This window comes from Podarcis muralis, chromosome 14 (assembly GCF_964188315.1).
Source record: "Podarcis muralis chromosome 14, rPodMur119.hap1.1, whole genome shotgun sequence".
Lineage (NCBI taxonomy): Eukaryota > Metazoa > Chordata > Lepidosauria > Squamata > Lacertidae > Podarcis > Podarcis muralis.
This window is the reverse complement of record NC_135668.1, coordinates 31,773,891-31,799,573: the sequence shown is the minus strand read 5'-3', so window position 1 is coordinate 31,799,573 and position 25,683 is coordinate 31,773,891. Positions and strand designations below refer to the sequence as shown.

At 47.2% G+C, this 25,683-nt stretch overlaps 2 protein-coding genes across 2 annotated transcripts in view; both read left to right on the top strand.

Annotated features, from left to right (window-relative positions):
* Positions 1-25,683, top strand: part of SLC5A11 (solute carrier family 5 member 11) — a 342,594-nt gene that overhangs the window by 91,515 nt on the left and 225,396 nt on the right. The gene's annotated exons all lie outside the window — the stretch shown is intronic.
* LCMT1 (leucine carboxyl methyltransferase 1) lies at positions 848-19,523 on the top strand. The gene is made up of 11 exons (XM_028705935.2): positions 848-1,091; positions 2,197-2,288; positions 2,832-2,953; positions 3,998-4,074; positions 5,175-5,236; positions 8,870-8,972; positions 12,000-12,120; positions 14,618-14,719; positions 15,065-15,156; positions 15,916-16,013; positions 18,541-19,523. The coding sequence occupies exons 1-11, from the start codon at positions 1,012-1,014 to the stop codon at positions 18,561-18,563; spliced, it is 972 nt and encodes a 323-aa protein (XP_028561768.2). The 5' UTR covers positions 848-1,011; the 3' UTR covers positions 18,564-19,523.

The window sequence follows — 25,683 nt, the reverse complement described above, 5'->3', positions numbered from 1 at the left end:
TATTAATAATTTGTTTATTGTCCGTCCTTCACCCTAAGATTCTGGGTGGGTTACAGCATTAAGAAGAATTTAAAACAACTATATATATATATATATATATAAAAGCTAAACACTGAGGACGACAGGAGGAATAAGTGCTATTTATTTACTTATACTTTGTTGTTGTTTAGTCGTTTAGTCGTGTCCGACTCTTCGTGACTCCATGGACCAGAGCATGCCAGGCACCTCTGTCCTCCACTACCTCCTGCAGTTTGGTCAAACTCATGCTGGTAACCTCGAAAACACTATCCAACCATTACTTATACTAGGTTACTGCTTTTCATTTCGAAATAATTAAGAAGTGGGGTAAGGGGAAAAAACACAACGAAATCGTACAATCTTATCAGTAACAAATAAAGTGGGTGGGAACCAAGTAGGTATTTTCGTGAAGAGCAGTGGCACGGGTTCAACCCAAAGGTTGGGTGAATAAGTAGGTTGGTGCCAAAAGCTTATCAGACTTTCTGTGCTTGGGCAATTTGAACAGCTGAGTAAATAGCACCTCTTTTACATTGACACCTGACTTTTTCCATTCGAGATGTGGAGGATGACTAGCCCCGTATCGCGAGAGACTACAATTCCCACAGTATCTAGTGTCTGTCCTCATTGGCTAAATCCACCGTGGAGCTGTCAAAACACTGGCGACGGTTCCGCCCTCTGAGCGAGAGACTACATTTCCCGGCAAGTCCTGCGACCCTCCCGGCGGCACTTCCCAACCTTGATTGGTTCCGGTGTGGAACTGACAAAGCCTCTGCCCAATGGAAAGTGCAGCGGCGACAAGGGGGTGAGCAAGGAACCTTGACCCGTCTCCGTCGACCAATAGAAACCGCGCAGGCGTGAGCCAATGTGCAAGGCCGTTGCTGGCAGGTGAGGAAGCGGTGCTCTGAGGGGTGCAGCGGTGGCGGCGGCCCAGGCATGGGCAGCTCGTGCTCTTCTTCTCTCTTGACCTGATCCAAACTTGCTCTCCGGCCGACGATGGCGAGCACTTCCCGGGACGTGGAAATCAGCGACGAGGCCGTGAGGGGCACCTGCGACGACGCCTCCCTCTGCAAGCGGTGAGCGAGCGAGGGAGGAGCCTCGGGAGCCACGCCCACTCCTTTCAACGACCCTCCCACCTCAGGGGAACGGGGCGGGGCCAAGGGGAACCAGGTCGGATCAGGCCCATGACGTCACCCCTGGGGATGCTCTTCGCTGTCTCGTTGCAGAAGAAGAGCACCTCCCCGGGCTTATTGTATTGTTATCATTAGTAGGGGCGTTAAGCAAAATGAGAGGTATGTGTATGAGTGAAAAAAGAGATGGCTTGGTATGGAGCAGTGGCGTAGCGTGGGTTGTCAGCACCCGGGGCAAGGCAAGTAATTTGTACCCCCTAACCCGTGGATTTGCGCCCCCTAACCCAAACCCCCAGATGTTGCGCCCGGTGCGGCCGGCCCCCCCTGCACCCCCCACGCTACGCCACTGGTATGGAGAACTGTTGCTCTGTGGTAGACCATCTGCTATGCATGCAGAAGGTCCCAAGTTCAATCTCCAGTGATGGCACCTAGTGCTGGATTTATGTACAGTGGTACCTTGGTTTAAGAACAGTCCTGTTTACGAACGATTTGGTTTATGGACTCTGCAAAACTGGAAGTAGTGTCCTGGCTTGCGAACTTTACCTTGGTCTAAGAATGGAATCTGAATGGTGGAAGGGCACCAGTGGCGGGAGGCCTCATTAGGGAAAGCACACCTCGGTTTAAGAATGGTTTTGGTTTAAGAACGGATTTCCGGAACGGATTAAGTCCGTAAAATGAGATACCACTGCATAAGCTAAACAAGCTATAGTTTAGGGCCCCACTCTCTTGGCCCCCCCCAAAAAAAATTTAAAGGATAAAAAACCTGGATGTACATTTCCAAAATATAAGATTAAAAAAAACCACCTACATACAGCAACAGTGTTTCGTGTTGTGTAGGCTCCTATGATGTAAATAATGGGCCTCGCCCTGCTCTGGGAGGTTTTTTTAAAAAATGGCTAAAGAGAGGAATTAAAATGCTTTCAGTAAAGTAATAAGAACATAAGAATCCCCTTCATAGATTAGATCAAAGTCCACATCCTCTAGAATTATAGTTTTGACTGACCGTGGATTCCAGCCTTGTTAAGAGGGCCTTTCTCTTTCCCTTGGGCAGATATGCAGTAAACGTGGGCTACTGGAAGGATCCTTACCTTGATTATTTTGTGAGGCTGCCAAAAGAAAGGAAGGCACCTGAAATCAGCCGTGGTAAGTTTGTATGCAAACTTGAGCCACAAACATACATACTCTATTTGTATACTGCCTTTCCACAATTCAACCCATACTGAAGACGGCTTACAACATGAAAACAAAATACATAATTAAAACATAACAAAAGCAGTCATAAACACTAAATAATACACAACCAAACTGAACAATTTTCACATAAATCAAAACAAGATATAAAATAAAGATACAGAAAAGCAACAGCAACACCCCCCCCCAAACAGTGCACCCTAAACATCACACCAGCCCAAGAGTCTGTTCAGCAGCTTCAACCTTTGTAGCTGTAGTCAGGGTCCTGCCCTCCGAGGCTAGGTGAAAAAGGCCTGTAAGGCAGGGAGCAGATCTGCCAGGACTTGCCGCTAAGACTGTATGTTGGACCAACATGTCTGTTGGACCACAGCAGGTGTTGTTATTTTCTCTTACAGCTATGACAACATTTTGCAAGATGTACTCAGAATTGGCAGAGATACTCTGTCAGCTCTTGGTTAGCATTGTCTGATTCTTACAGTACTGTTTTTCTGTTAGGGTATTATGCCCGTGTCCAGGGAGTTGGCCGCTTACTTAAGGCTTTCTTGCAAAAGACTGAATGCAACTGCCAAATTATCAACCTGGGGGCTGGCATGGACACTCTGTTCTGGAAATTAAAGGTGAGAAATTATGCATTGTTAACGTAAGTGCAAAGAAGGAATTTTATAGCTCCAGGGGAGCCTCTAGTGGTCACTTATAAAAGTATTTTTGTTTCTGGGCTACTATTACGGTACCTCGGGTTACATACGATTCAGGTTACATACGCTTCAGGTTATAGACTCCGCTTACCCAGAAATATTACCTCGGGTTAAGAACTTTGCTTCAGGATGAGAACAGAAATCGTGCAGTGGTGGCGCAGCGGCAGCAGGAGGCCCCATTAGCTAAAGTGGTACTTCAGGTTAAGAACAGTTTCAGGTTAAGAACAGACCTCCAGAATGAATTAAGTTCTTAATCCGAGGTACCACTGTATCTAGTAAAACAACCCAGGGCAGTGTATTTCAGTCTGGTTCCTCGGTGTTATTAATGGGGGCATGGTCTGCTGAGAGATGGCCTGCCCACTCATTGTTGCTCTTCTTCTTTGCATTTGTAGCTCCAGGTGAGTTTGGTTCCTGTGGGGGGAATCTCAAGGCTAACAGGCTGGGCTTGCACCATGCACGACGAAGAAGTGTAGCTCAGTTTCCCACAACAAGATGGTGTCCTGATGCTTTTCCCGTAGAGTGGCTGGGGAAACCCAACCAGATGGGCGGGGTAGAAATAAATTCTTCTTCTTCTTCTTCTTCTTCTTCTTCTTCTTCGTCGTCGTCTGGACTGTAATCCCCATCTGATGAGAGCTGCAGTCCAAAATGTGGCCCTGCTTGCTGGGGGTGATGGGATTTGTAGTCCAAAGTAGGCATTCTGGCTGGTGCAAATGAGAACTGTAGTCCAAAACATAGCTGTGGTGCTGGAGCTGGTGGAAGTTGTGGTCTAAAACACCTGCAGAACACTGGGTTGGGCAATGCTGCTCTAGAACATACACAAAGCTTCCTCAGTGTGTCAGTGTGGAAAGGGTTTCTAAAAAGTAGACAGCTTAAAAACTACTGACCTGGGACATAACTGAGGAGCTGAATTGTGTGCCTCTTCATGAGCTGAACGTCTGATTTCTCCCCTCCCCCCATCCCTTTCAGGATGAGAATCTGCTTCCAATAAAATATTTTGAAGTTGACTTCCCATCTATAGTCACAAGGAAAATCCACAACATCAAGTAAGTGCCTGGGTGTGTGCTTTTGACTGAGATGAACATATTTTTCGGTTTTGAGAAGAAAAGTTGGGGCCAACTCTTACTAGTCATGAAGCGTCAGTGCCGCCCTTCAAAAAATAACAACTATCATTATCATTTTAGGTTTTTTACCTACCCTTCACCATGTAGTCCCAGGCTCAGTTACAATAATTTAAAATAACAGTATTAAAATCTGTTAAATATAGTCAAGAGAATAGGGTAGGTCCTAAAATATGTATTTCTCGGGCTTCAAAGGCCAGGTTAAATTGTTACATGGTCTTGCCTATTGGGGGGTGGGGCAAGGATGAAAAAAAGGTATGGGACTGTGCAACTGTGAAGGGCTGAGATTACTTTGGCATGCAAATATAGTTCTGAAAAATATCAAGCCTTTTTCCCTGAAGAGTATTAGGCTGCACTGTGGGGAACAAGGTGCAGCAGACCCAAGCCTTCGCTTTAAGCAAAGTATCTGAAAGGAACTTGTGGAAAGAGCTTGCCTGATGTTGCGCAGTCTGAGAACTGCTCCTTGTCAGTTTCAGACACACACAGAATCATAGAATTGTCGAGTTCAAAGGGGAACCAAAGGATCATCTAGTCCAATCCCCTGCAATGCAGAAAGCAGGGGCATGTATTTTTGCAATATGAGAAGGGAAATGTCTCAGTGTGTCCAGGAGCCAATCCCTGCTTGCCTACCCTTTCCTGGACAGCACCCCCTGAATGGACCTTTCTTCCCTTCTTCCCTGCAGTAGAGGAAGGGATGTGACTCAATGGTTGGAGCATCTGCTTTGCATACAGAAGGCCCCAAGTTCAGTTCCTGCTATCTCCAGGGAGGGCTGGGAGAGAACCTTTTCTGACACCCTGGAGAGCTGCTGCCAGTCAGTGTGGACAGTACTGAGCTAGATGGAACAATGCATCTTACTGCCCAGATGGTGTGATCACACAAGAGACTGGGCTCTGCAGCAGTCAGGCCTAGTGATCTCTTTCCAGCAGGGGGCACACACGGCCTCCCTCTCTTTGCAGCTTCCACCAGCAACGACTCGCTGACTCCTTTTCCTTCTTTTCCTTTTTTTTGTCCTTCTCTCCCACAGATCAAAACCTCCCTTGTCAAAACCAATTATGGAAAGCCATTCAGGGGAGTCTCTTCTAATGGGTGAGTCATCTTAAAAATCCATCGGTAAAGCAAGATGGCATTTCTAAAGCCGCTACCACCTCCTCACTCTATTCTGCTATGTGGGCACCTTCTCAACGTTTCACAAAATGCACTTGTATTGCATTTAACCTTTTCTTTGCCTAGCTTTCTTGCCAACCCATATTTGCTGCTCCTTGAATCAGCCTGTTAAAAAACTGCTCTTTGCCCCTTGCTGAAAGGTACTGGCACACTCTTGACTAGGAATGTTAGGCTTCTGCTGGGACTTCCTGTCTCTCCTCTCCCCCCACATTCCTAACAGTTTAAGAACATAAGAAGACAGCTGCTGGATCATGCCAGTGGCCCATCTAGTGCAGCATCCTATTTCTACAGCGGCCTGACAAGATGCCTGTGGGAAACCTGCAAGCAGGATTGGGGCACAAGAGTGCTCTTTCCACCCTTCCTTTCCCCCCATCAGGAACAGGTGCTTCCGGCTGTGGGAGCAGAGCCGAGCCGAGCCATCGTGGCGAATAGCCACTGACAGCCTTCTCCTCCATGAATTTGTCTAATTCTCTTTTAAATCCTCTTTTAAAGTCTCTGCCTCCTGTGGCAGTGAGTTCCATAGTTTAACTATGTGCTGCATGAAGAAGTGACGTCTCTGGCATTCGTCCTGCGCCTTCCAACATTCAGTGCCAGTGTTATGAGAGAGGTAGAGAGACGTTTCTCCACGCGCTTTCTCCATGCCATACATAACTTTTTAAACTTACGCCATGTCGCCTCTTATTTGCCTTTTCTCTAAACTGAAAAGTCCCAAATACTCCAAGTTTTCTTCACAGCAGAGTATCTCCATCCCCTTGATCATTTTGGTTGCACTTTTCTAACTCTGCAAGATTATTTTTTAGGTGAGGTGGCCAGAACTGTACTGTACCCAATATTCCAAATGCAGCCATGCCATGGATTTGTATAAGAGCATCACAAACCCTGGCAGTTTTATTTTCAGTTCCTTCCCTAATGATCCGTAGCATGGAATTTGCTTTATTTTTCACAGCTGCTGCACAGTGGGTTGACATTGAGCTTATAATTCTCTGCCGCTTGCTTGTTCTTTTGCTGCCTAGGAAAGGAAAGCCTTTCGGGAATGACAGCCGTTACCTTCCTCCGCCTCCGTTGATGGCAGGAGCCTTCCTCCGCATGCTTCATTGGGTGTCGCCCAATAGATCTGTGCTGCCCTTGACAGCGTTGTCCGTTAGTTGCTAAGGCTGCTTTATCTTGTTTTGGCTTCTCAGGCAAATGAGTCCAAGAGTTAACGGCTAAAAAAACTGGCCAGTGGTGATGCATGGCAGGTGGGAGATCGGAGGGAGGTTTCAGACGTTAGAGAGGCATAACTCTGAAAGAGCATCCCTCTAACAACAAACCTAGTTTCAGAATTGAACTGGTAGTTTTGGCGTAAGTTATTTGAAGATGACTATCATATCACCATCTTATGATTTTGTTCTGTGCTCATACTGCCCCCCTCCCCAGTTTTGCCTTGCTGGGGTTATTGCCACCACTGGAGACTAGGGGACTTGGAAACTGCCAGATTTCTCCAATATTTTATAGTATTTGCAATCAATATCCTTTCATTGTTAGTAATGAAGCGGGAAATTTTCTGCGGGAAAATTTAAACTGGGAAATGTTCTCCACCTGCCCTCCCCAAATGCCCTGGCTTGATAGCCAGACTCCCTCTCCTTTCCTGCCCTGATGAGGAACTTGCCATTTCATCTTACAGAAACCCCAAATGGTCTTCCCTAGCCTCTTCAGGAATGTTTTGCCAATCAGAGAGTTTCAGAAACCTAGTTTCAGAATTGAGCTGGTAGTCTGGGGGGAAGCTCATATAGAATCTTATAGTAGTAGACTAGGAAGGGATCCCTAAGGGTATTTTAGTCCAACCCTGTGCAATGCAGAAATCACAGTGAAAACATCCCTGACAGATGGCAATCCAACTTCTGTTTAAAAACCTCCAATCACCTCGACCGTGTTGCCTCTCTTGCTACGGGTGCTCTGCTCTCTCCTGCTTCAGCTGACGAAATCTCCTCCGACACCTTTCCTGCCCTGCTGCATCTTTCTGCTCCGTGAGCCCCAAATGGTTAGGTTGCTTCCTGGTTCCAGGGCAGTCTTCTTGCTTCATCAAGCACAGCACCAGTCTAGAGTATGGACTCTTGAGGAGCAGGCTTTCATCTCACAAGCAAGGTTGTTGTTGTTTTACTCTGAAAGCAAGCTTTCCAGCAGTTTGACAACATCTCCGTATCTAACTGAAGGAAAGAATGAAGATGTGAATTTTCTCCTTGCTTTGCTGGAAATTTCTCGAGGGGAGCTGCTTCCCCTTGAGCAGGGATGAAGAACTCATGTCTCTCCAGACATCATTTGACTCCAAATCCCATCATGCCTAGCTTTTGGGCATACTGGCTAGGACTAATGGGAGTTGGAGTTTAGATTTGGATTTGATATCCCGCTTTATCACTACCCGAAGGAGTCTCAAAGCAGCTAACATTCTCCTTTCCCTTCCTCCCTCACAACAAACACTCTGTGAGGTGAGTGGGGCTGAGAGACTTCAGAGAAGTGTGACTGGCCCAAGGTCACCCAGCAGCTGCATGTGGAGGAGCGGAGATGCAAACCCGGTTCCCCAGATTACAAATCTACCGCTCTTAACCACTACACCACACTGGCTCTCACAGCAGCATCTGGAGAGCATTGATGCCTGGTCCTCTTTGGAAGGCGGTTTTCTGCTGGCGGGCTTTTGGTAGCTAGGGATAGCCTGGCAGGGGATTTTAAATTTATTTTAAAACTTAGATTATTGTATTTGTGTGTGCTTTTAAATGTTTAACCGGGTAGATTACAAATGATTGAGAAGTGTCTATCAGTTGTAGAACAGGTATGGGGAGCCTCTGGATCTCCAAATGTTGATGAACTGCAACTCCCATCATCCCTAGCCATTGACCATGCTTCCTGGGTCTGGTAGGAGTTGTGGTTTAGCCACATTTGGAGGGCACCATGTTGGAGAAGGCTGGTGTAAGGCAAGAATGGGAGAATTCCAGGTACATCCAGGTTCCTAAGAACTCGAAATTTGCCACCCTTGGTATCCTTGGAAAATACCACTCATGCCTCTGGATGAGATGTGTTTTTTCCAATCTCTCTTTAAATCCCATCACCAGATAATATTTTTCAGCAGTCAATGACGTTTGCTTTTGTGAAAGCAATTTAGTGCCATGTCACGACCGTAAAATCCCCCAAATCTTTAAAAGTGCTACAGCTTTGATGTGTTGGGTTTGGAGAAATGAGAGCATTTAAGTCAGCCTTTTAAATACTAGTCCACAAATTTTAGCTGCCTTGTATCATCATCATCCATTTTATGTCCCACTTACTTGCCGTTCCAACACGTATAAATACACAAAATTTAAAAACCATCCTGTCAGAACATTAAACATTGACAGTTAAAGTGTGCAGTAAAACAAGCCCATTAAAACAGTTCCCTAATGCAGGCATTTGTGGCCTCGGAGGGAGAGAAAGCAGCAACATCTGCAAAGTTCCTCTCGCTGGTCACCTAACTGTGATTTTCATTTTTTGCTTGCCTTGGGCAAGTAGTGATAAATGAAAGGGCTTTAACCGCTGCTTCCTCTACAGATGCTCATAGCCTGGACTCCAGCCGCTACGCCATTGTTGGTGCGGATCTCCGAGAGCTGCCCAAACTAGAGGAAAAGCTGAAGAAATGCAACATGGATCCACAGTAAGACTGGAGTGCAAAGGCTTCTGGGAACGTTCTGGGTAATGTGCCGCCTAGGAGGTAGCAATTCACAGTGTTCAAAACTCCCATTGTTCTAGGTGCATTTTGCGACAGGGAATTTCATTAGCGCGAGCAGTTTCTGAGCTCTGGGTGCAGTACTGCACCTAAGATTTCAGATTAAAACTGCAGGGTGGAAGGAAAGGAGGGCCTTTTTCTGTCCCCCCACTTCCAGCTACTCTCTGAAGACTGGATAAGAGACTCTCTTAAGAATATTAGGGGGGTGGGGCAGGGAAAGGACTAGACCATGTGAAAAATGAACACAATATTTTACCTGCAGTTCATTCATTTCTGCAGTTCATTCAGCTTTGTATTCTTGTTATAAGGAAACAGTGTGCTTAGACATTCCGTTGTTGGGCCCATAACCTAGGTTTAAGGTGCCATTTAGTGCCCAGCTTTCATATCTCAATTTCTAACACTGGTGATTCAGCCTGGTTTTTAAAAGCTGTGGATGTTGTTCAGATACACAGAGTGTAAGAAAATTGTTTCAGTGCAGCAGCCTTTGCCAACCTTGTCCCCGCCCTGCCTGGACTACAGCTCTCAGCAGCCCCAGTCAGCACAGGTGTGCTGCTGGGAATCGTGGTCCAAAACATCTGGAGGGCACCAGGTTGCCAAAGGCTGCAATGCAGCATTGAGTTTTACTACAACAGTGTCAAGCAGGACATGTTTGTGGTTCTTGCTGCTTCAGTTTTGAGACTTAAAGGAGCCTGGCTGTCCTGATCCAGGTGATTTACGTTTTCCAGGCTACTGATTGTGTCTGCTGGAATGCGTGTAGTTACATTGCCCTGGGGTCAGGTTGCTCTGACTGCGTTTCTTGGGTCCGATGACTATTTGCTCTGTTGCCATCCTAGCAAGGCGTGCATATATCTGCAGAGGCTATTTCCCGGCCTCTGATTTCTGTTTTAGATACTGCTGTAAGTTGCCCTCCCATAAGGCTGAGAGGTGAATCAAATCCTCTCTTCTCCACCCCCTCTCCTTTCTGCTAGGGGGATGTGCCCTCAACTAAAAAATGCCCTTTCATGGTTTGGGCTTCTCTGTGGACCTCAGGAGGTGAACAGAGATAGGATTTCCAGATCATTATGGTGTGCAGACTACAGACTGAGCAGAAATGTGTCTGTAGGCAACATAAGCAGCGTGGAGCTACAATTCACGCAGGGTAAGGCTACCCTGTGCTCTGCCTCCACAGCAGGAGGCAGCAATGCTTCTGAATACCAGTTGCTGGAAATCGCAGGAGGGGAGAGTTGCTCTTGAGCTCAGGGCCTGCATGGGGGTTTCGCTTTGGGGCATCTGGTTGGCCACTGTGAGAACAGAATGCTGGATTATCTGGACCCCCTTTGGCCTGATCCAGCAGAACCCTTACATTCTTCCTGCTTTCCCACACCTTTCCTCTCACTCTTTTCTCCCCCACCTGCCCACCCAGCCTCCATATAGAATTCCTTTGGCTCCTAGCAGTTGGTTTTGCCTGTTGCTGTCAGTATCTGAAAGCAGCCCTGCAAGCAAAGAGATTACTCATTGGTTTGAGTCATGCTGATGGAGTGGTGGGTGGGCAGTTTCTGCCTTGCTGGGCTAATGGAGAGAGGAGAGGGAGCTGAGCTGACCCCTTCCTCCTACTGCTGCTACACCACGTTCTTAACAGCTGATCAGAAGGCAGAGACCCCTTTCTGCCGATTTGCTTTATTTCTATGTGAACGTAACTTGCAGGGAAGGTTATCTGCACCACGCTCTAACCAACTGAGCTATCCACTTGGATTGGTCCACCTGGCTCAGTATTGTCTGCCCTGACTGACAGTGGCTCTCCAGGGTTTCAGGCAGGGAGTCTTTCCTAATGTTTACCTGAAGATGTCATTGGGGATTGAACCAGAGGCCTTCTGTCTGCAAAGCAGATGCTCTAACAGCTGTGTTAAGGCTCTTCATAGAATCATAGAGTTGGAATAGACCACAAGGGCCATCGAGTCCAACCCCCTGCCAAGCAGGAAACACCATCAGAGCACTCCTGACATATGGCTGTCAAGCCTCTGCTTAAAGACCTCCAAAGAAGGAGACTCCACCACACTCCATGGCAGCAAATTCCACTGTCGAACAGCTCTTACTGTCAGGAAGTTCTTCCTAATGTTTAGGTGGAATCTTCTTTCTTGTAGTTTGGATCCATTGCTCCGTGTCTGCTTCTCTGGAGCCAAGCTGAAAACACCTCACTCTTCTTCCCCTTCCCCTGAATCACACAGCTTGTTGGACACTTTTAGAGTGAACAGCTTTTCACCTCCTTGTTGCTGGAGCCCTGGATAGCTTGGTGTAGACCAGCCTTTCCCTCCAACCTGGTGCCCTCTGGAAATTTTGGATTACAACCCCCATCATCCCCAGGTGGGGCTGGGAAAGACCCCTTCTGTCTGGACTACTGCTGGAATTGAGCCTAGGACTTGCTGATCAGAAGGTCGGCGGTTCGAATACCCATGACGGGGTGAGCTCATGTTGCTTGGTCCCTGCTCCTGCCAACCTAGCAGTTTGAACGCACATCAAAGTGCAAGTAGATAAATAGGTACCGCTCCGGCGGGAAGGTAAACGGTGTTTCTGTGCGTTGCTCTGGTTCGCCAGAAGCAGCTTAGTCATGCTGGCCACATGACCCGGAAGCTGTACGCTGGCTCCCTCGGCCAATAAAGTGAGATGAGCGCCGCAACCCCAGAGTTGGCCACGACTGGACCTAATGGTCAGGGGCCCCTTTACCTTTACCAAGCAGTGGTGTGGCTTGGTAAAAGGCAGCTTTCTGTGTTGTCCTTCTCTGATGCTCTTGAAATTCTGGGATACCAGAGGAGAAAATACACACACAGAGAGCATTGCAATTCCTGCATTGCAAGGGATTGAATTGGGTCCCATCCAACTCTACAGTTCTAGGATTATATGTATATATAGTCCACCATGTATGTATACTGATCTTGTTCTCTTCCCCTCCCTCTCTCTTCCCCCTCCCCAACTTAAAAGTTTGCCAACTCTCCTGTTGGCAGAATGCGTCCTGATCTATATGACCCAAGACCATTCTGCGAACCTCCTCAAGTGGGTGGCTGGCATGTTCCAGACCGCCATGTTTATCAACTACGAGCAGGTAAGCCCAAGCAGTGGTAGTCTTCCTATGCTCCTCACTATGGCAAGGGCCTCAAGTACTAATCCCTCATTTGAAACTCAGAAAGCGGGAATGGTGGGAGAGAGGGAGAGAGAGAGAGAGAGAGATAGGATGCTCTGTGCTTTTGGCCATGGGTGGTATCCAATGCTAGTCACACTCAAAGTAGACCTACTGAAAACAATGAACCTCAAAGGCCGTCTCAGCCTCTGCCTGCACAATGGATCCCTGCATTCTGCACATCCCATCCTACCTGGAGGTGTCCATTGAGCACAGTGTCAGAATCTAGCCTTTAGCTTGGTGGCTCCTGCCCCTTGGAACTTGAGCAAGACAGGCATTTTCTTGATTGCATTTTAGGTGCCTGCCAAAGGCATTCCTCTTCCTGCAAGCTTCTAAATGGAGATCTTTATCCCAGTTGGTATCATTATTGGATTTGAATTGGTTTTATGTATACGCTCATGTTGATGTTAAACTGTGTGTGTGTGTATAATGTATTTTTCCTATTTTTTATATGTATACAATTGCTTTGACAGTTTTTATATATGAAGCTGTTTTGATATGTTTTGATTCCACTGTAAATCACTTTGGAATGCGTTACGAGCTGCAATTTATAAATGAAATACTGTAATTTAATTCAGTGGGACTACAGAAGTGCAGGCATTCCAGCAAAGGTTTGGGTTAAGGATTTACCTCTGAGAGACTGCAGAGTTTCTGAAGGCCGGTGCCCCAGAACAATTGGAGACCAATTCTGTTTCTGCCCAGTTATTTGTTTGTTTTGTGTCCCCACCCACTCACTCACCCCCAACACACCAGTGGAGTCCGTTTTAAGTGCAGGGCTCAATATATGTATACGTATATGTATATGTATAATGTATAATGTATAATGTATATATGTGTATGCTGAGCAAAACAGCTGCTGAGTCAGAGGTGGCCAAACTCAAGGAACCCGCATTGTGAGCAATCTTATGTAACTTTATGGAACGTTAATCATGTTGTGTTTTCTGTGGCTTTGGCAGCTTGAATGGAGCAGGGGGGTGGGGGGAGTAGCTGAGCAGCAAGCCAAGTCCACATGAAAAGGAGAAACTGCTGGTTGCTGAGTGAGGGCGGAAATGCAGATGAGAGGTTTGATATGCCAGCTTTGGCTGTGAATTCAGACGGAGGTGGCAGTTGAAGGAAAGCTTTCTACTGATCCACTGGAGCTGGCTGCTTTCCCATCAGATCCCATCAGCATTCAGAGCATTCCAGGGTTAAGATGCTCAGGAAGCAGCCATTCGTGTAGGGTTTTCACCCTGTTGCCATGTGTGCTTTGCTTTATTTTTTAAAACCATTCTGTAACTTCTGTGCACCCTGTCAGGCACAGCTGGTGATAGTAAAAAGTATTTCGGCTTTTGCCAGCCAGATGTTTCAGACTGCCACTCACCGGCACTGGCTTGGAGCTATTGGGAGTTGTAGTGCAAAACAGCTGGAAGGCAGCAGGTTTGGGGGTCGGCTGGTCTAAATGGAGTTGTGGGCCCCACCTGTATTCATCATCATGTTTGGGACAGGAAAAACATAAACATCTCCATATGTCCCCTCCATCTTGCTTATGGATTAGATCACAACTTTTCATTGCCTGGATTTAGTGAGGCTGTTTTGGTGCACCAAAATGCGTATTTTATGGAGAAAGATACATGCAAAATTTAATGTTTGGAAGGATGCATTCAAAGGTGCATATTTTATACAAAGAGTACATACAAAATGCCTGCTGATGTAATACAGACTTCTCGTGCACTTTTTTGAAAAATCTGCACAAAGTGGGATGTAAAGTACTTCTGACTGAGTGCAACAGGACTGAAATGGGTCAAAATTCCCAGGGCCCTTTCCCTGTTCTGCACACGATACCAACCTCCACACTTCTGCAGTGGGCTTGCAATGGGGGGTTCTTTCTTTCTTTCTTTCTTTCTTTCTTTCTTTCTTTCTTGCTTTCTTGCTTTCTTGCTTTCTTGCTTTCTTGCTTTCTTGCTTTCTTTCTTCTTTGCAGAATTTATGTACTGCTTTTCAGGTGGACCTCACAAAGTGGTTTACCTAAGGTTATTACAACAATAGGCATTGAGCTTTTTTTAAAAAAAAAGTTACAAAAGAATGGAAAACACAACTTGCTTGTTTAGAAAAAGCGCTTGCCTTTTCTTCTTCTCCCCCCTCAGAATAAGGCAGTCCTTCAGGTGCAGGTGGCAGTTGGGGGAGGGCAGGAGGGAGGGGGCACTATGGGAACTGGAGGGCAACAGCTGCACAAATCGTGGTGGTAAGAAAAATGTTGTGTGTGGATCTAAGGATTTGAGACTTCTGGGCTGGAGTGCTTCCTGCGATAAAGGAGGGCATGTGAGTGAGTCCCTGTGCACACCTGCTCCCTGAATAAGAGGTGTGTGTGGGGGGGTCCTGGTTCTTAGGCAGGAGCACCCTCTCTCCCAGCTCCCTTTCAGACAGTCTTTTGTACCCTCCCCAGGTGAATATGTCTGATCGATTTGGGCAGATCATGGTTGAGAACTTGCAGAGTCGGAAGTGCAGCCTGGTTGGTGTGGATGACTGCAGATCTCTGGATTCCCAGGTCAGATGTTCTGAGTGGGTGAGGTGGCCTTTTTTGCACAATCTATAATGCTTACCTCTGGGTTTCGCTGTGCTGTTTGAGATCACTCCCTCCCCCTGCCACCCCAATGGTCCTTTTTGAGTCTATTGGATAGTGCCTGTGCCTGTGCTGGGGAGAAGGGAATATGTACCTGCAGCCTTAGTTTCAAAGATGCATCATATATTTTAAGTTCCTGCCAAATTGTATTAAAAGGGTGGGTGCGCCTGGGGCCCAGAGGTTTGCACCCTCCCTGCTTCTCCTCCTTCCATCTCACCTGATGGAGAACCTGCCCTTCTGCTTATACTTCTCACTGGGTTTCCTTCACAGAAGGAACGTTTCCTGCAAAATGGCTGGGAAACAGCAAATGCCATCGATATGATGAAAGCCTACAATTGCTTGCCGAAAGATGATGTCAGAAGGTAAGCTCCTCCTCGCTCTTGCACCAATGGGAGTTGTAGTACTTGACTGCTCTTTTTTTTTTTTTACTTATAAATTTATTGAATATATTTTGGCTTTACCATTTAAGGCAAGCCTCAGCAAGGCGCCTTACAGTAAAAATGGTGAAAGGAAAATTGAAAACATAAGAAAACTGTTTTACAGTGGTGCCTCGCAAGACGAAGTTAATTCATTCCGCGAGTTTTGTCGTCTTGCGATTTTTTTCGTCTTGTGAAGCACGGTGTCAGGAAAGTTTTGGAAAAGCTTCAAAAATCACCAAAGTCTTTAAAAACCTCAAAAAAGGCTACCACACCGTGTTCTATGAGTTGCTCCTCGAAGTCAAGTCGCAACTGTATTAACGGTGTTAAGAAAAAGGAAACAAACTTGCAAGACGTTTCTGTCTTGCGAAGCAAGCCCATAGGGAAAATCATCTTGCGAAGCAGCTCAAAAAAACAAAAAACCCTTTCGTCTAGCGAGTTTTTTGTCTTGCGAGGCATTCGTCTTGCGAGGTACCACTGTAGGTAGTAAATAACAACAACAACAACAACAGAAAAGAAGGTTTGTGGAGTACGAAAGTGTCTGGCTCACTGCTGCCCCATGAGCTTCAGGATTTGAATCCAGATCTTGTAGGGTCCAACCCAGCACTTACTCTTGCTGCTGTCTTCTGCTCCAAGCTGGGTTGGAAGGTAGGGGTCTCTCTCTCTGTGTGTCTACTGCTATCCTTCCTATCTTCTTCCTTCCAGGATAGAAGCACTTGAGTTTCTGGATGAGAAGGAACTGCTCGAACAGCTCATGCAACATTACTGTCTGTGCTGGGCTACCAAGGACTCCAGTAACCTGGGTGAGGATATGCTTTGGCGGGGTTCTCCTTGAGGGTTTGGAAGGGCTGACACAGGTTCTTGTGGGAGGTCTTGGGCACGTCTGTGGACCTGCTTGCCTCCAGCTGTACAGGGAGAGTAATTCACCCGCCCTGCTTCCAATTTCACTGGGAACTTGATTCCATATGTGGTGCTCCTGTTCCCATAGGAATGCCTAGGTATATGTTGGGGGAGAGAATGCAGACATCCTTGGTTCAAACTGTCATTCCGTGAAATGATCCTGCAACACAAATGTTAAGCCATATATTGTCTAAGGGTGACCCATCCCACAGGATGCTTAATTTGTGTGCATTCATTTTCAATAAGCTCTGCCCGTGTAGTAGAAGGGCAGTTGGACAACAGCTAGACCCCACGAGGGGTCGTCCAAATGGCTGTTCCTCTCTTCCACCCTTGGCAACCACAGAGTTTTGTTCCAGTACCTCTGCAGTGAGGAAGTTCCCACCCCAGGTGGGAACAGGCAGTGCTGTTCCAGGCTTAGCGAGCACCTAATAAAAGGGGTGTGTGGCTGGGACTCTGCTGTTGCATCATTGGGCTCAGCCTGAACAGGGGAAGCAGGCTTGGGAAAACATTCCATTCCTCCCTCCCTCCCGCCACCCTGGTGAGTTCAATTAACGCTAAGCATTTCCTGCATCTAACTTACCAATTTGCAAACACTCCAGATTTTTTGAGGGTTTGTGTGTAAATTGCAGACCCTGGACAGGCAGGTGTGTGCAGACCTGGCCTCCCCCCTCCTCTCCTCTTGGTGTCTCCTGGTTGAGTGACTCATCCTATGAATGGACTTGACATGTCAAGGCGAAGGTCTTGGGTCAGTCATCCATCAGCAGTCTGTGTGTCAGGAGGGTCCACAGAAAGGGCACTGTTTCCCCTCTGCTTGCGTCCAGAGGAGAAACGGTAAGTCCTGTTGGGACTGGCTTCGGAGAAGTGAAGTGCACACATCAGCCAGTTTCCCAGCAGGGCTGTTTGCCATTATCTCTCTGGAGCCACCCTCCTGATTAGCAAATCCTCGGAGCTGCCTCTGTGCCCCTTTGGATTTCAGCTGGTGCTGCATACAGGAGATGGGGGCGGGAGGCGAAGAGGAAATCTGGAAGTGGGCCTCAAAGCCATATTTTTCCTACCTCTGTGCTACCCCAATCTGAGACGGCTAGATTGGGCAGCCTTTGTGAACCAGTTTCATTGTGCATCTTTACTGCAAGTGGGGGGATTGCTCTGGCCAGCTCACCTACCCCCAAGGCAGTATCAGAAACCCTTGCATGTGGGTCCTTCCTGTGCTGTTCCAATAGAAAGCCAGATTCTCATGTAACAGTAATCTATGACTCGTCGTTATATATGAACCCTGCCCAGTAGCACGACTGTGGTTTGTTTACTGCCGACAACCCATGATGACGAACCTTGGTTTGTTTTAACTGTGGATTGGCATTGCCTGGGAGCCCAGACCCTTTCTTTAACTATGGTATGTTTAGCCCCTCACCCAACTCAGATGTTCCCCAAGCGACAAAGGCAAGAGCAGCTGGAAAATGAAATAAATCATGGCTTCTTGGATCGCCTGTGGGGCAGCTCATGGTTTGTTGAGCAAGCCATGGTAATGCCTCTACACAGGTGTAAAATTACGGTACATTCTGGACCTCAGAAGATCTCTTATGCTCTGATTATTCATTACTAGCATTGGACTCTTCCAGGGTCTCCTCACCCTAGTTCCCCCCCTCTCTTTTCCCGTCTCACTGGGCTCCTAGGTGTGCTTGGATCAAAGGTAGAGAACAGGTTGGCGAGAGTATGTAGGATCCTACCTTGCCTTTTAAACTCTTTGTCCAGTGGACCCTGTGTCCCGGCAGTCTGGCTGTGAGGGAAATGCGTTCCTTAAGGGTTGTGGGTGGGAAGTTGCCCTCACCAGACTTGAGAGCCCACATGGGGAGGGAGCCCAACACACCTCTGTTTGCTCAAGCAGGGGGGCGGTGGCTGCAGGGCAGACCTTGTAATAATTCTTTTAAGAGGGAGCCATGTTTTGCTTGGGTGTCCATCCTTCTGCCCTGTAACCTGCAGATCCAGCTATGATTCTGACTGATGACATTTTAAAGAGGGAAATAAAAAAGAGAGGTGAAAGTGCTCGGCTGCTTCTCTTCTGGAGGCTCTGGAATCAGCACCTTAGCGAATACTACATTATGCAAAATGAATGTCGAATCGCCACTCTACCTTTTTTCCTAGAGACATTTGAGTCCTCCTCAGTCATCTATTACTCCATGTCCAAATGTATACCAGAGTTCAGTGCAGGATGTCCTGTTTCCCACTGCACCGTAAGGCAGGAATGCAGCCCTCTAGATGCTCTTGGACACCAGCTCCCAGCAGCCAGGGGTGGACCAGGCTAATGGGAGCTCTGGTCCAACAACCTCTGGAGGACCCCAGGCTCTCCATCCCTGCCCTAAGGTCTTACCTGTTTGTGCATCCAGTTTAAGCTGAACTGGATTTCACTGTCTGCCTGTCTTCTTCCCAAAATAGGCCTTGCGGAGATTGCTCTATAGTGCATTTGCTCCAGTGGAGCTCGAGGCGAATCTGCTGCCCCCTCCTGGTGGGGCTCTGCATGCATCAGTGCCAGCCTGCCCGCCAGCCCTCCATCGCTGGTGTCCTGGAGAACTTGAGCAGTGGAGCATTTTGCAGGGACAGTCCCTCTCACTGCCGGCCCCGAGTCATCTTGCCATGTTTCAAATAAATCCCCAGTTTTGCAAGCAACTGAATAACAAGACTCTCTTCCCTTCTCTGCCTGTTCCTGGGACCTGTTCTTTGGAATTACTACAGAGAGGAGTGTTTCGTGTTTTTCAGATGTGTTAGATGGTGGAAGTCTGGTGGTCCAAACGTGCTCATCCTCTCCGTTGCACTGGGCTGGGGAAGGTTGGTTGAGCCACTCTTGGGAGGGAGTGGAACATACTGGTGGGAAATATATGTTTATATTTTCTCCGTTGATCTTGAAGGCTCCCCTCCTGTCATGTGTGCCTCTCTTTATTTTGTGGGGTGTTGCTCCTAGTCTGTCCTCAGCCCCTGCTGCAGTGAGGTGTCTGTTCCCTCTGTGTGAACTTCATCAGCGGGGCTGGCCCACCCATGTGGCAGGATCCACAGGGGCAGCAGACCTGGCCTCAGAGGAATGCTTTGCCCCCTGTGGTGCCCTCCTTGGAGACTGGATTTACCTTCTCCTTGGCATCCCCCCAATGCCACCTCTAAAGTGGCCCCTTGGCTAATAGTATGCACTGCTAGTCTCCTCCCACCCTTGTTCCCAATGTAGATCTTCCCTCCCCACCTTGTTCCTGATATAAATCGTCACTCATCCCTTCTTCCCTGATGGGTGGTATGCCATTTTGAGGTTTGCCTCAAGTGCCAAAATGTCTTGGGCTGGCCCTGCTCCTCAGCTGTGTCAAGGGCAGGCTGGCTGTGTTGAAATGTTCTCTTAACTCACCTGTAGCAAGGGTTAATAAACTGGTTTTTTGTAACATTGTGTACCGCCTTGTTTCTGCTTATCTCTTAAAAAGGGGTTGTTGTTTTTACTGCAAACATAATCAAAAGAAACAAGAAACATTGGCTACTGTTAGCAATAAAGAATAATTCATCAATCCTACTTCAAGCATATACAGTTAATATAAGCGGTCAGTGTGCTCAAAAATACGTCCAAACACAATGGCTGAATATAAGGTACTAGTGTTGCTCCTTGGGAAGGCTGTGAAATAAGCTAAACAAAACAAACATCAGGGCAACTTTGAAATCTGGTTAAAACCAGTGCAGTTTTGAAACCATTGGCTAAAATCTGCGTAGTTTTGAAAGGTTTAGTCCACCATCTTGATTCAAAATGGTGTCCGATTGTATCCAAACATTGATGGACAGCTGCTCTTTGATCTCAGGGACCATCATGCAAAACTGCTTAAGAGAGGTCCAAATGCACGGCAAACAAAATATATAGGAATTATCTGAGAGGTTCCCCCCTGTCTCCCAACCCTTGCAGCTTCCAAGCGTGTAGGAGTCCCAAGCGCCCTATCTTCCTATGGAAAAGGCCCATCCACTATTCATTCCTATTAGGGGAAGGTGGAAGTGCTGGGATATGAAGCCAGCCATGTGCTATAAGTTTTCAGAGTGTGTGTAAATATTGTAAAAGAAGCTAGTCCTCATGAATAGTACACGGCCACTTCAGCAGTGTCAGAATCCCTGTTTACTGTCAAAAAGTCACTAGTCAAATTGGCTTGGGGTCTGAACTGCAAACGTGACATTTGTCACCTATCTGTTTAGTCAGGAAAGCTGGTATTCTAACCCCATTGTTTTCAAGGAGAGATTTCGCAAAGCGTTAAGAGTGCTGATAAAACTCTTTTTCTTATTTGGACAGCGCAGCTGTTGCCAAATTCTCCAGGCTTTTATCTGTGTTAAAATCTGGGCTGCACATGCTGGATTTACTGCTTGCTCTTTAATCTCTTTTCCTTGACTTGTATAAGGAGGTTGTGAACTTATCGGAGGCCCTTACCTGTTCAGGGAAGTAGTTGGGGACGACACATCAGCAACTTGTGCTGGCAAGCTGGTCTTTACGTAAAAGAGGAGACAGGCTATCAGCACAAATGAATGTTCAGGTGTGCTTCGAGGTGTTGTATGTGCTGACAACAGGACCACGAAGGTGGGGGTAGCCCTCAGGCTCCATCAGACTTGGGGTATCCCTCACCGCCATGCTGTCTCAGCTGCCCTACTGATCAGCTGAGCTGATCTTCCAAAAGTATGGTGTGTTGTATTCCAAGCTGGTCTAATCTGTTAGGCCGAGATGCCAAAGGATCTCCAGATTCAGAGAGCTATTTCCATCCTCCCTTAGCTAGAGATAACAGGGACTGGACTTGGGTCCTTTTGCATGCTAACCACATGCTCTTTCTTCAAGTTGTAAGTTGTCATAGAGAACCTCCCCCCCCCCATCATGATGGCTGAATAATTCCCTTGTGGGGAGGGATAGTATTTTGGGTGCAGCATTCCAGCAGCGGGTGTTTCTGGAGCCAAAGCCAAACGCAACATCCCCTCTCTCTCTGATGGACACACACATACAGTTTGCTTCAGAGAAAAGGAAAAAAAACCTCAGTGCAAATTGAGTTGCGGGTGGGGGGCATTCCAGGATCAAATCAGAAGCTTTTGTAATTCCGAAACTGTCCCTAGAAAATTGGGGGACTTGGAGGGCATGAGGGAGTGCATATTGCCCAGCCAATACAGGACATTTTATTCCCTGATTCTGGGGGGTCTGGGGGAGGGGGAGCTTCCCACCTGAGGTGTCTTGTGTAATGTGTAGTCCAAAGTCTCTAGAAGGTGCCAGGATGGTTGACCCATAGTATACCTGAAGGAGCGTTTCCACCCCCCATCATTCTGCCCGTACACTGAGGTCCAGCGCTGAGGGCCTTCTGGTGGTTTCCTCATTGCGAGAAGCAAAGCTACAGGGAACCAGGCAGAGGGCCTTCTCGGTAGTGGCTCCTGCCCTGTGGAACGCCCTCCCATCAGATGTCAAAGAGATAAACAACTACCTGACATTTAGAAGACATCTGAAGGCAGCCCTGTTCTTCAGGGAAGTTTTTAATGTGTGACATTTATTGTATTTTTCATCTTTGTTGGAAGCTGCCCAGAGTGGCTGGGGAAACCCAGCCAGATGGGCATGGTACAAATAATAATAATAATAATAATAATAATAATAATAATAATAATAATAATAATAATAATCCCCTGTTGGGTGTGGCTCAGGATTTTGTGGTGCCTCCCCAACCCCCGTCAACCTGGGTTTTGTCCCGAGTGGCTCCTTGTAGAACTAATTCAGCGAGGCACACTCTCGTACTGGATTTGACCCAGGACTTACAATAGAGCCTTTGTCATCCTGACAAAATGTGGCCTGCCAAGTCACATGGCCCCTCTTGCTTATTTGTGGGCAAACAAACTGATTCTTTGGACTGGTCCCTAACTGGGGCGTTCAATCCAAGCTGCGGGTCAAGAGGTGGGGAGTTTTCTTGTGCTTGAGGTTTGGAGGTCTGTAGCGCTGAGCAAACTGAGCTCCCAGTTGCCATGGGGAACTGTGGCGGCCCCCTGGCATGTGCCGGCTTTGGCTCCTGAGCAGGCTTTCCCAGATTCACCCTGACAACTCCTGCCCGAAAGTTCCCTTTACACTCTGCTGGAACCTGCAGGAGTTTCCTTTGCTGTGTGCTTCCCTGAGAAAGGGTGGCCTCCTTAAAAAAAAATCCAAAAAAATTAAATCAATCAGCTGTGTGGCTACTTGCAAGCCTTCAAGGACCTTTCAAGGATACAGGAGCTAGGGTGGAGGGGCAGAGAGAGGGGGTTTCCACAGCATCGCTTGCAAAACCACCCAATAGAATTCTTGAATCCCAGGGACTCTGTAGCCGTTCCAAAGTGTTCCAGCTTGCCTCTGATGCTTTGAGCATCCTCCAGTCAGTGCTGTTCATACCCCGCTGCTACACTCCTAATACATCTCTCTTCCTGCTGCATTTTTCACTGTGAGCCCCCGTACTTATCAGCTCCAAAAATAGCTGCACTGCAGAGCGCAGGCATCCTCCCCAGCAAAGCCCTGCCTTCTGTAAGCCTGAGATTACATAATTCCCAAGGGAAACAACCAAGTGCCTTGTGATACCTTAAAGCCTGACAAGTTTGTTACGGCATGAGATTTGGGGACTGCGGACCACGTTGTCAGGTCCCTGAAATGTCATCCTCAGTGGACAGGCACCTGTGGTAGTGGGAAGAGACAACAAAGCAATGAAATTAGAGGGAAATGGGGAGTGGGTGGTCTTGATTACCTTGTAGCTTAAATATACGTAAAATTGTCATGATGCCCATCTGTACCATTCGCTGTCTTGAGGATAACCAGGGGAGGGGAGGCAGAGAAATTTGGTTTGGCTCAGATTTTGCTGTGAACTCTCCTGATCCACACTTTCCGAAACAGTCTGCAAACGGGAACACAGCTATCCTTGGGAATTTGCACCTCTCTGCCTTTCGTGATGCAGTTCTCCAAGCAAATAACACATAACAAGAATGTTTCACATGGATGGGAAGTTTGCACAAAAACATGTTAGTGGAAATCACATATCAAAATGAGGATTGGGTGTGTGGGATTGCACTCAGGTCCTGCTCGTGGGCATCCCAAAGGGACATCTGGCTGGCCGCAGTGAGAACAGGATGCTGGAATGGCTGGACCACCTCTGGCCTAATTCAGCACTGCAGAGCTCTTTTTAACCATCCTGGTATCCAATATCCTTTTTGAGATGAGCCTTTGTAAAAAGAAAAAGAAAAGTGGAATGTGTTAACAAGGGTGGTGTCTTAAATAAGATGTGGCACAGTCTGGTGGGAGCTATGGGGCCTTCTGAAGCAAAGCGTTTGCTCTGTCCTTGAAACCTCCCTGTGACATCTGTTCTACATGGGAACTGACTTCCCACATTAGCCAGTACATTTAATAAGCTAAAGTATTGATGGATCACACTGATGATTAAAGATCAGAGAGTCAATGTAATGTGTAATGTGAGAGTGTTGGACTGGGACTTGGGAGACTGGGGTTCAGATCCCCACTTGGCCACTAAAGCTCACTGGGTGATTTTGGGGGGCCAGTCACTGCCTCTCAGCCTAACCTACCTCACAGGGTTGTTGTGGGGGATTAAAATGAGGAGGAGGAGGAGGAGAACCACGTGTGCCACTTTGCTCTACTTGGAGGAAAAGGTGTGATATGAATGTGAGCAAACAAGCAAATATTGCGCTGTTGCTTATAAAATAATGTTGTGGCAATCCAAACTGCCTTGCATTCCAGGGATTTTTTTCACATTCCTTTCCAGATTGCCTAGGTCAACAGACTCCCACAACCAAACAGCACGGTCCAAAATGCATGGTCCATGCTTCACATCTGCAGCAAAGGTTGTGGTTCAAACCATCTGGAGGGCACCAGGTTGGGGAAGACTAACCTAGGGGTAAACGGCCAGACTCTTGTCAGCATTCTTTTGGAAAATTCCACCTATATTTTAGTAGCCCTGTAAAAATCAATTGGTTTCAAAATAGCACCTGTAAATTTTCATAGGGACCATATAAAACCTATATAACTGCTACTAGATATTTCTGAGCCGTTTCACTCTAAACAACTGTTGTGTAACTTTCTCATTCCGCGTTGTGGACTGGCCAATAACTGCACCACAGATCACGCTACAAGAAGATAAGGATTTTCCGGACAAGTTTTTCCTTCTTTATTGCCTTTTAAAGCATAGCTCTTTAAAGGGAAATATGTCAGCTATTGAACTCAAATTGGAGTTCAGAATTTGGCTAGCATGCCTGAAGAACAGAACATGTTGCACAAGGCTGTAATAGAGAGGTTGGGCCTACAGGTGGAAGAGGAGGACTCTTCTCTTTGGCCTTGAGTCTTTCAGTCTTCATCTTCATCAGCTTGTTTGCCAAGGAACATCCATGCACCACCGAGATTCTGGGGAATGTTCTGTGGTGGACATTTTGGATCTTCACTGTGGCAGTCACTGGCTGCCATGGATGGTTGGCCACAGAGGAATGATGGGAGGAACCAGCTGGGGGATCCTCAAGGGAAGAAGGCTCAGAGTCAGGGGTGTGGTGATGGTGGGAAAATGATGAATGGTCAGAGGAAGAAGACTGGGAGGAGGAGGTGTCAGAAGCTGAAGAGATAACAGGGCTTAGTGAGCTGAGAGAGTCTGTGGCAGAGGAAAGTTCAGAATCGGCGGTAGATTCATTGCCTGTCCTCATTAAATCCTTGAAATTCTTCACAACTCTGAGGAGCAACCCTTTCCATCTTTCTCCTCATCTTTATTTTCCATGTGGGGAACTGGGCAGCACCTGAAACTTCCTGTGTCTGCATGGATCCAGAAAATAGGATCAGTGCTTCATATGTGGTGGGATTGCCCTATAGCTCAACAAAGTTTGGAAGGAGGCATTTCATTGAACTTGGCAAAATTACCAACCAAACCCTCTAACTCAGGGGTAGCCAACCTTTTTATACCTACCAATGCAATTTCCTTGATGGTAAAATTTCCTTACCGCCCACCAGTGTTGCAGTAACGTGTGGCGCAGAACACCCTACTGCCCACCTGGAATCCTGAAACGCCCACTAGCGGGCGGTAGGCACCAGGTTGACAACCCCTGCTCTAACTAGATCCGATTCTCCTACATTGAAAGTGATAACAATCATGGAATTCAATGCAGATAATTAACAGCAATGTTACTGGCTGCAGTGCAGCTGCAATTAGCTAGCAACTGGAAGGGAGGTTCTGTGTCCACAAAGGAGGGGTGGTACAAAAAAGGGGGGCAGACTGCATTATTGGAGTGTTTGACCCAACATAGGCAAGTCATTGACAGTACAGTGGTACCTTGGTTTTCAAGTGTCTCAGAAGTCGAACGATTCGGAACCTGAAAGCCGAAAACCCGGAAGCAATTGCTTCCCTTTTCAAACATGCCTCAGAAATCAAACGGCTTCTGCTGCATGTTTTTCTATTTTTTCCATTGACTTTGCTGGCCACCCTTTGTGCCTCGGTTGTTGAACGTTTTAGAAGTCAAACGGTCTTCCAGCACGAAATACGTTTGACAACTGAGGTACCACTGTAAAGGTGAAACAGGATCATTCCAACGTTACCTTGTTTCCAT

Coding starts and splice junctions, on each gene's coding strand:
- LCMT1 (XM_028705935.2), top strand. CDS start 1,012: ATGGCGAGCACTTCCCGGGACGTGGAAATCAGCGACGAGGCCGTGAGG. Junction 1,092..2,196: donor GACGCCTCCCTCTGCAAGCG/GTGAGCGAGCGA, acceptor TCCCTTGGGCAG/ATATGCAGTAAACGTGGGCT. Junction 5,237..8,869: donor AGGGGAGTCTCTTCTAATGG/GTGAGTCATCTT, acceptor CTTCCTCTACAG/ATGCTCATAGCCTGGACTCC.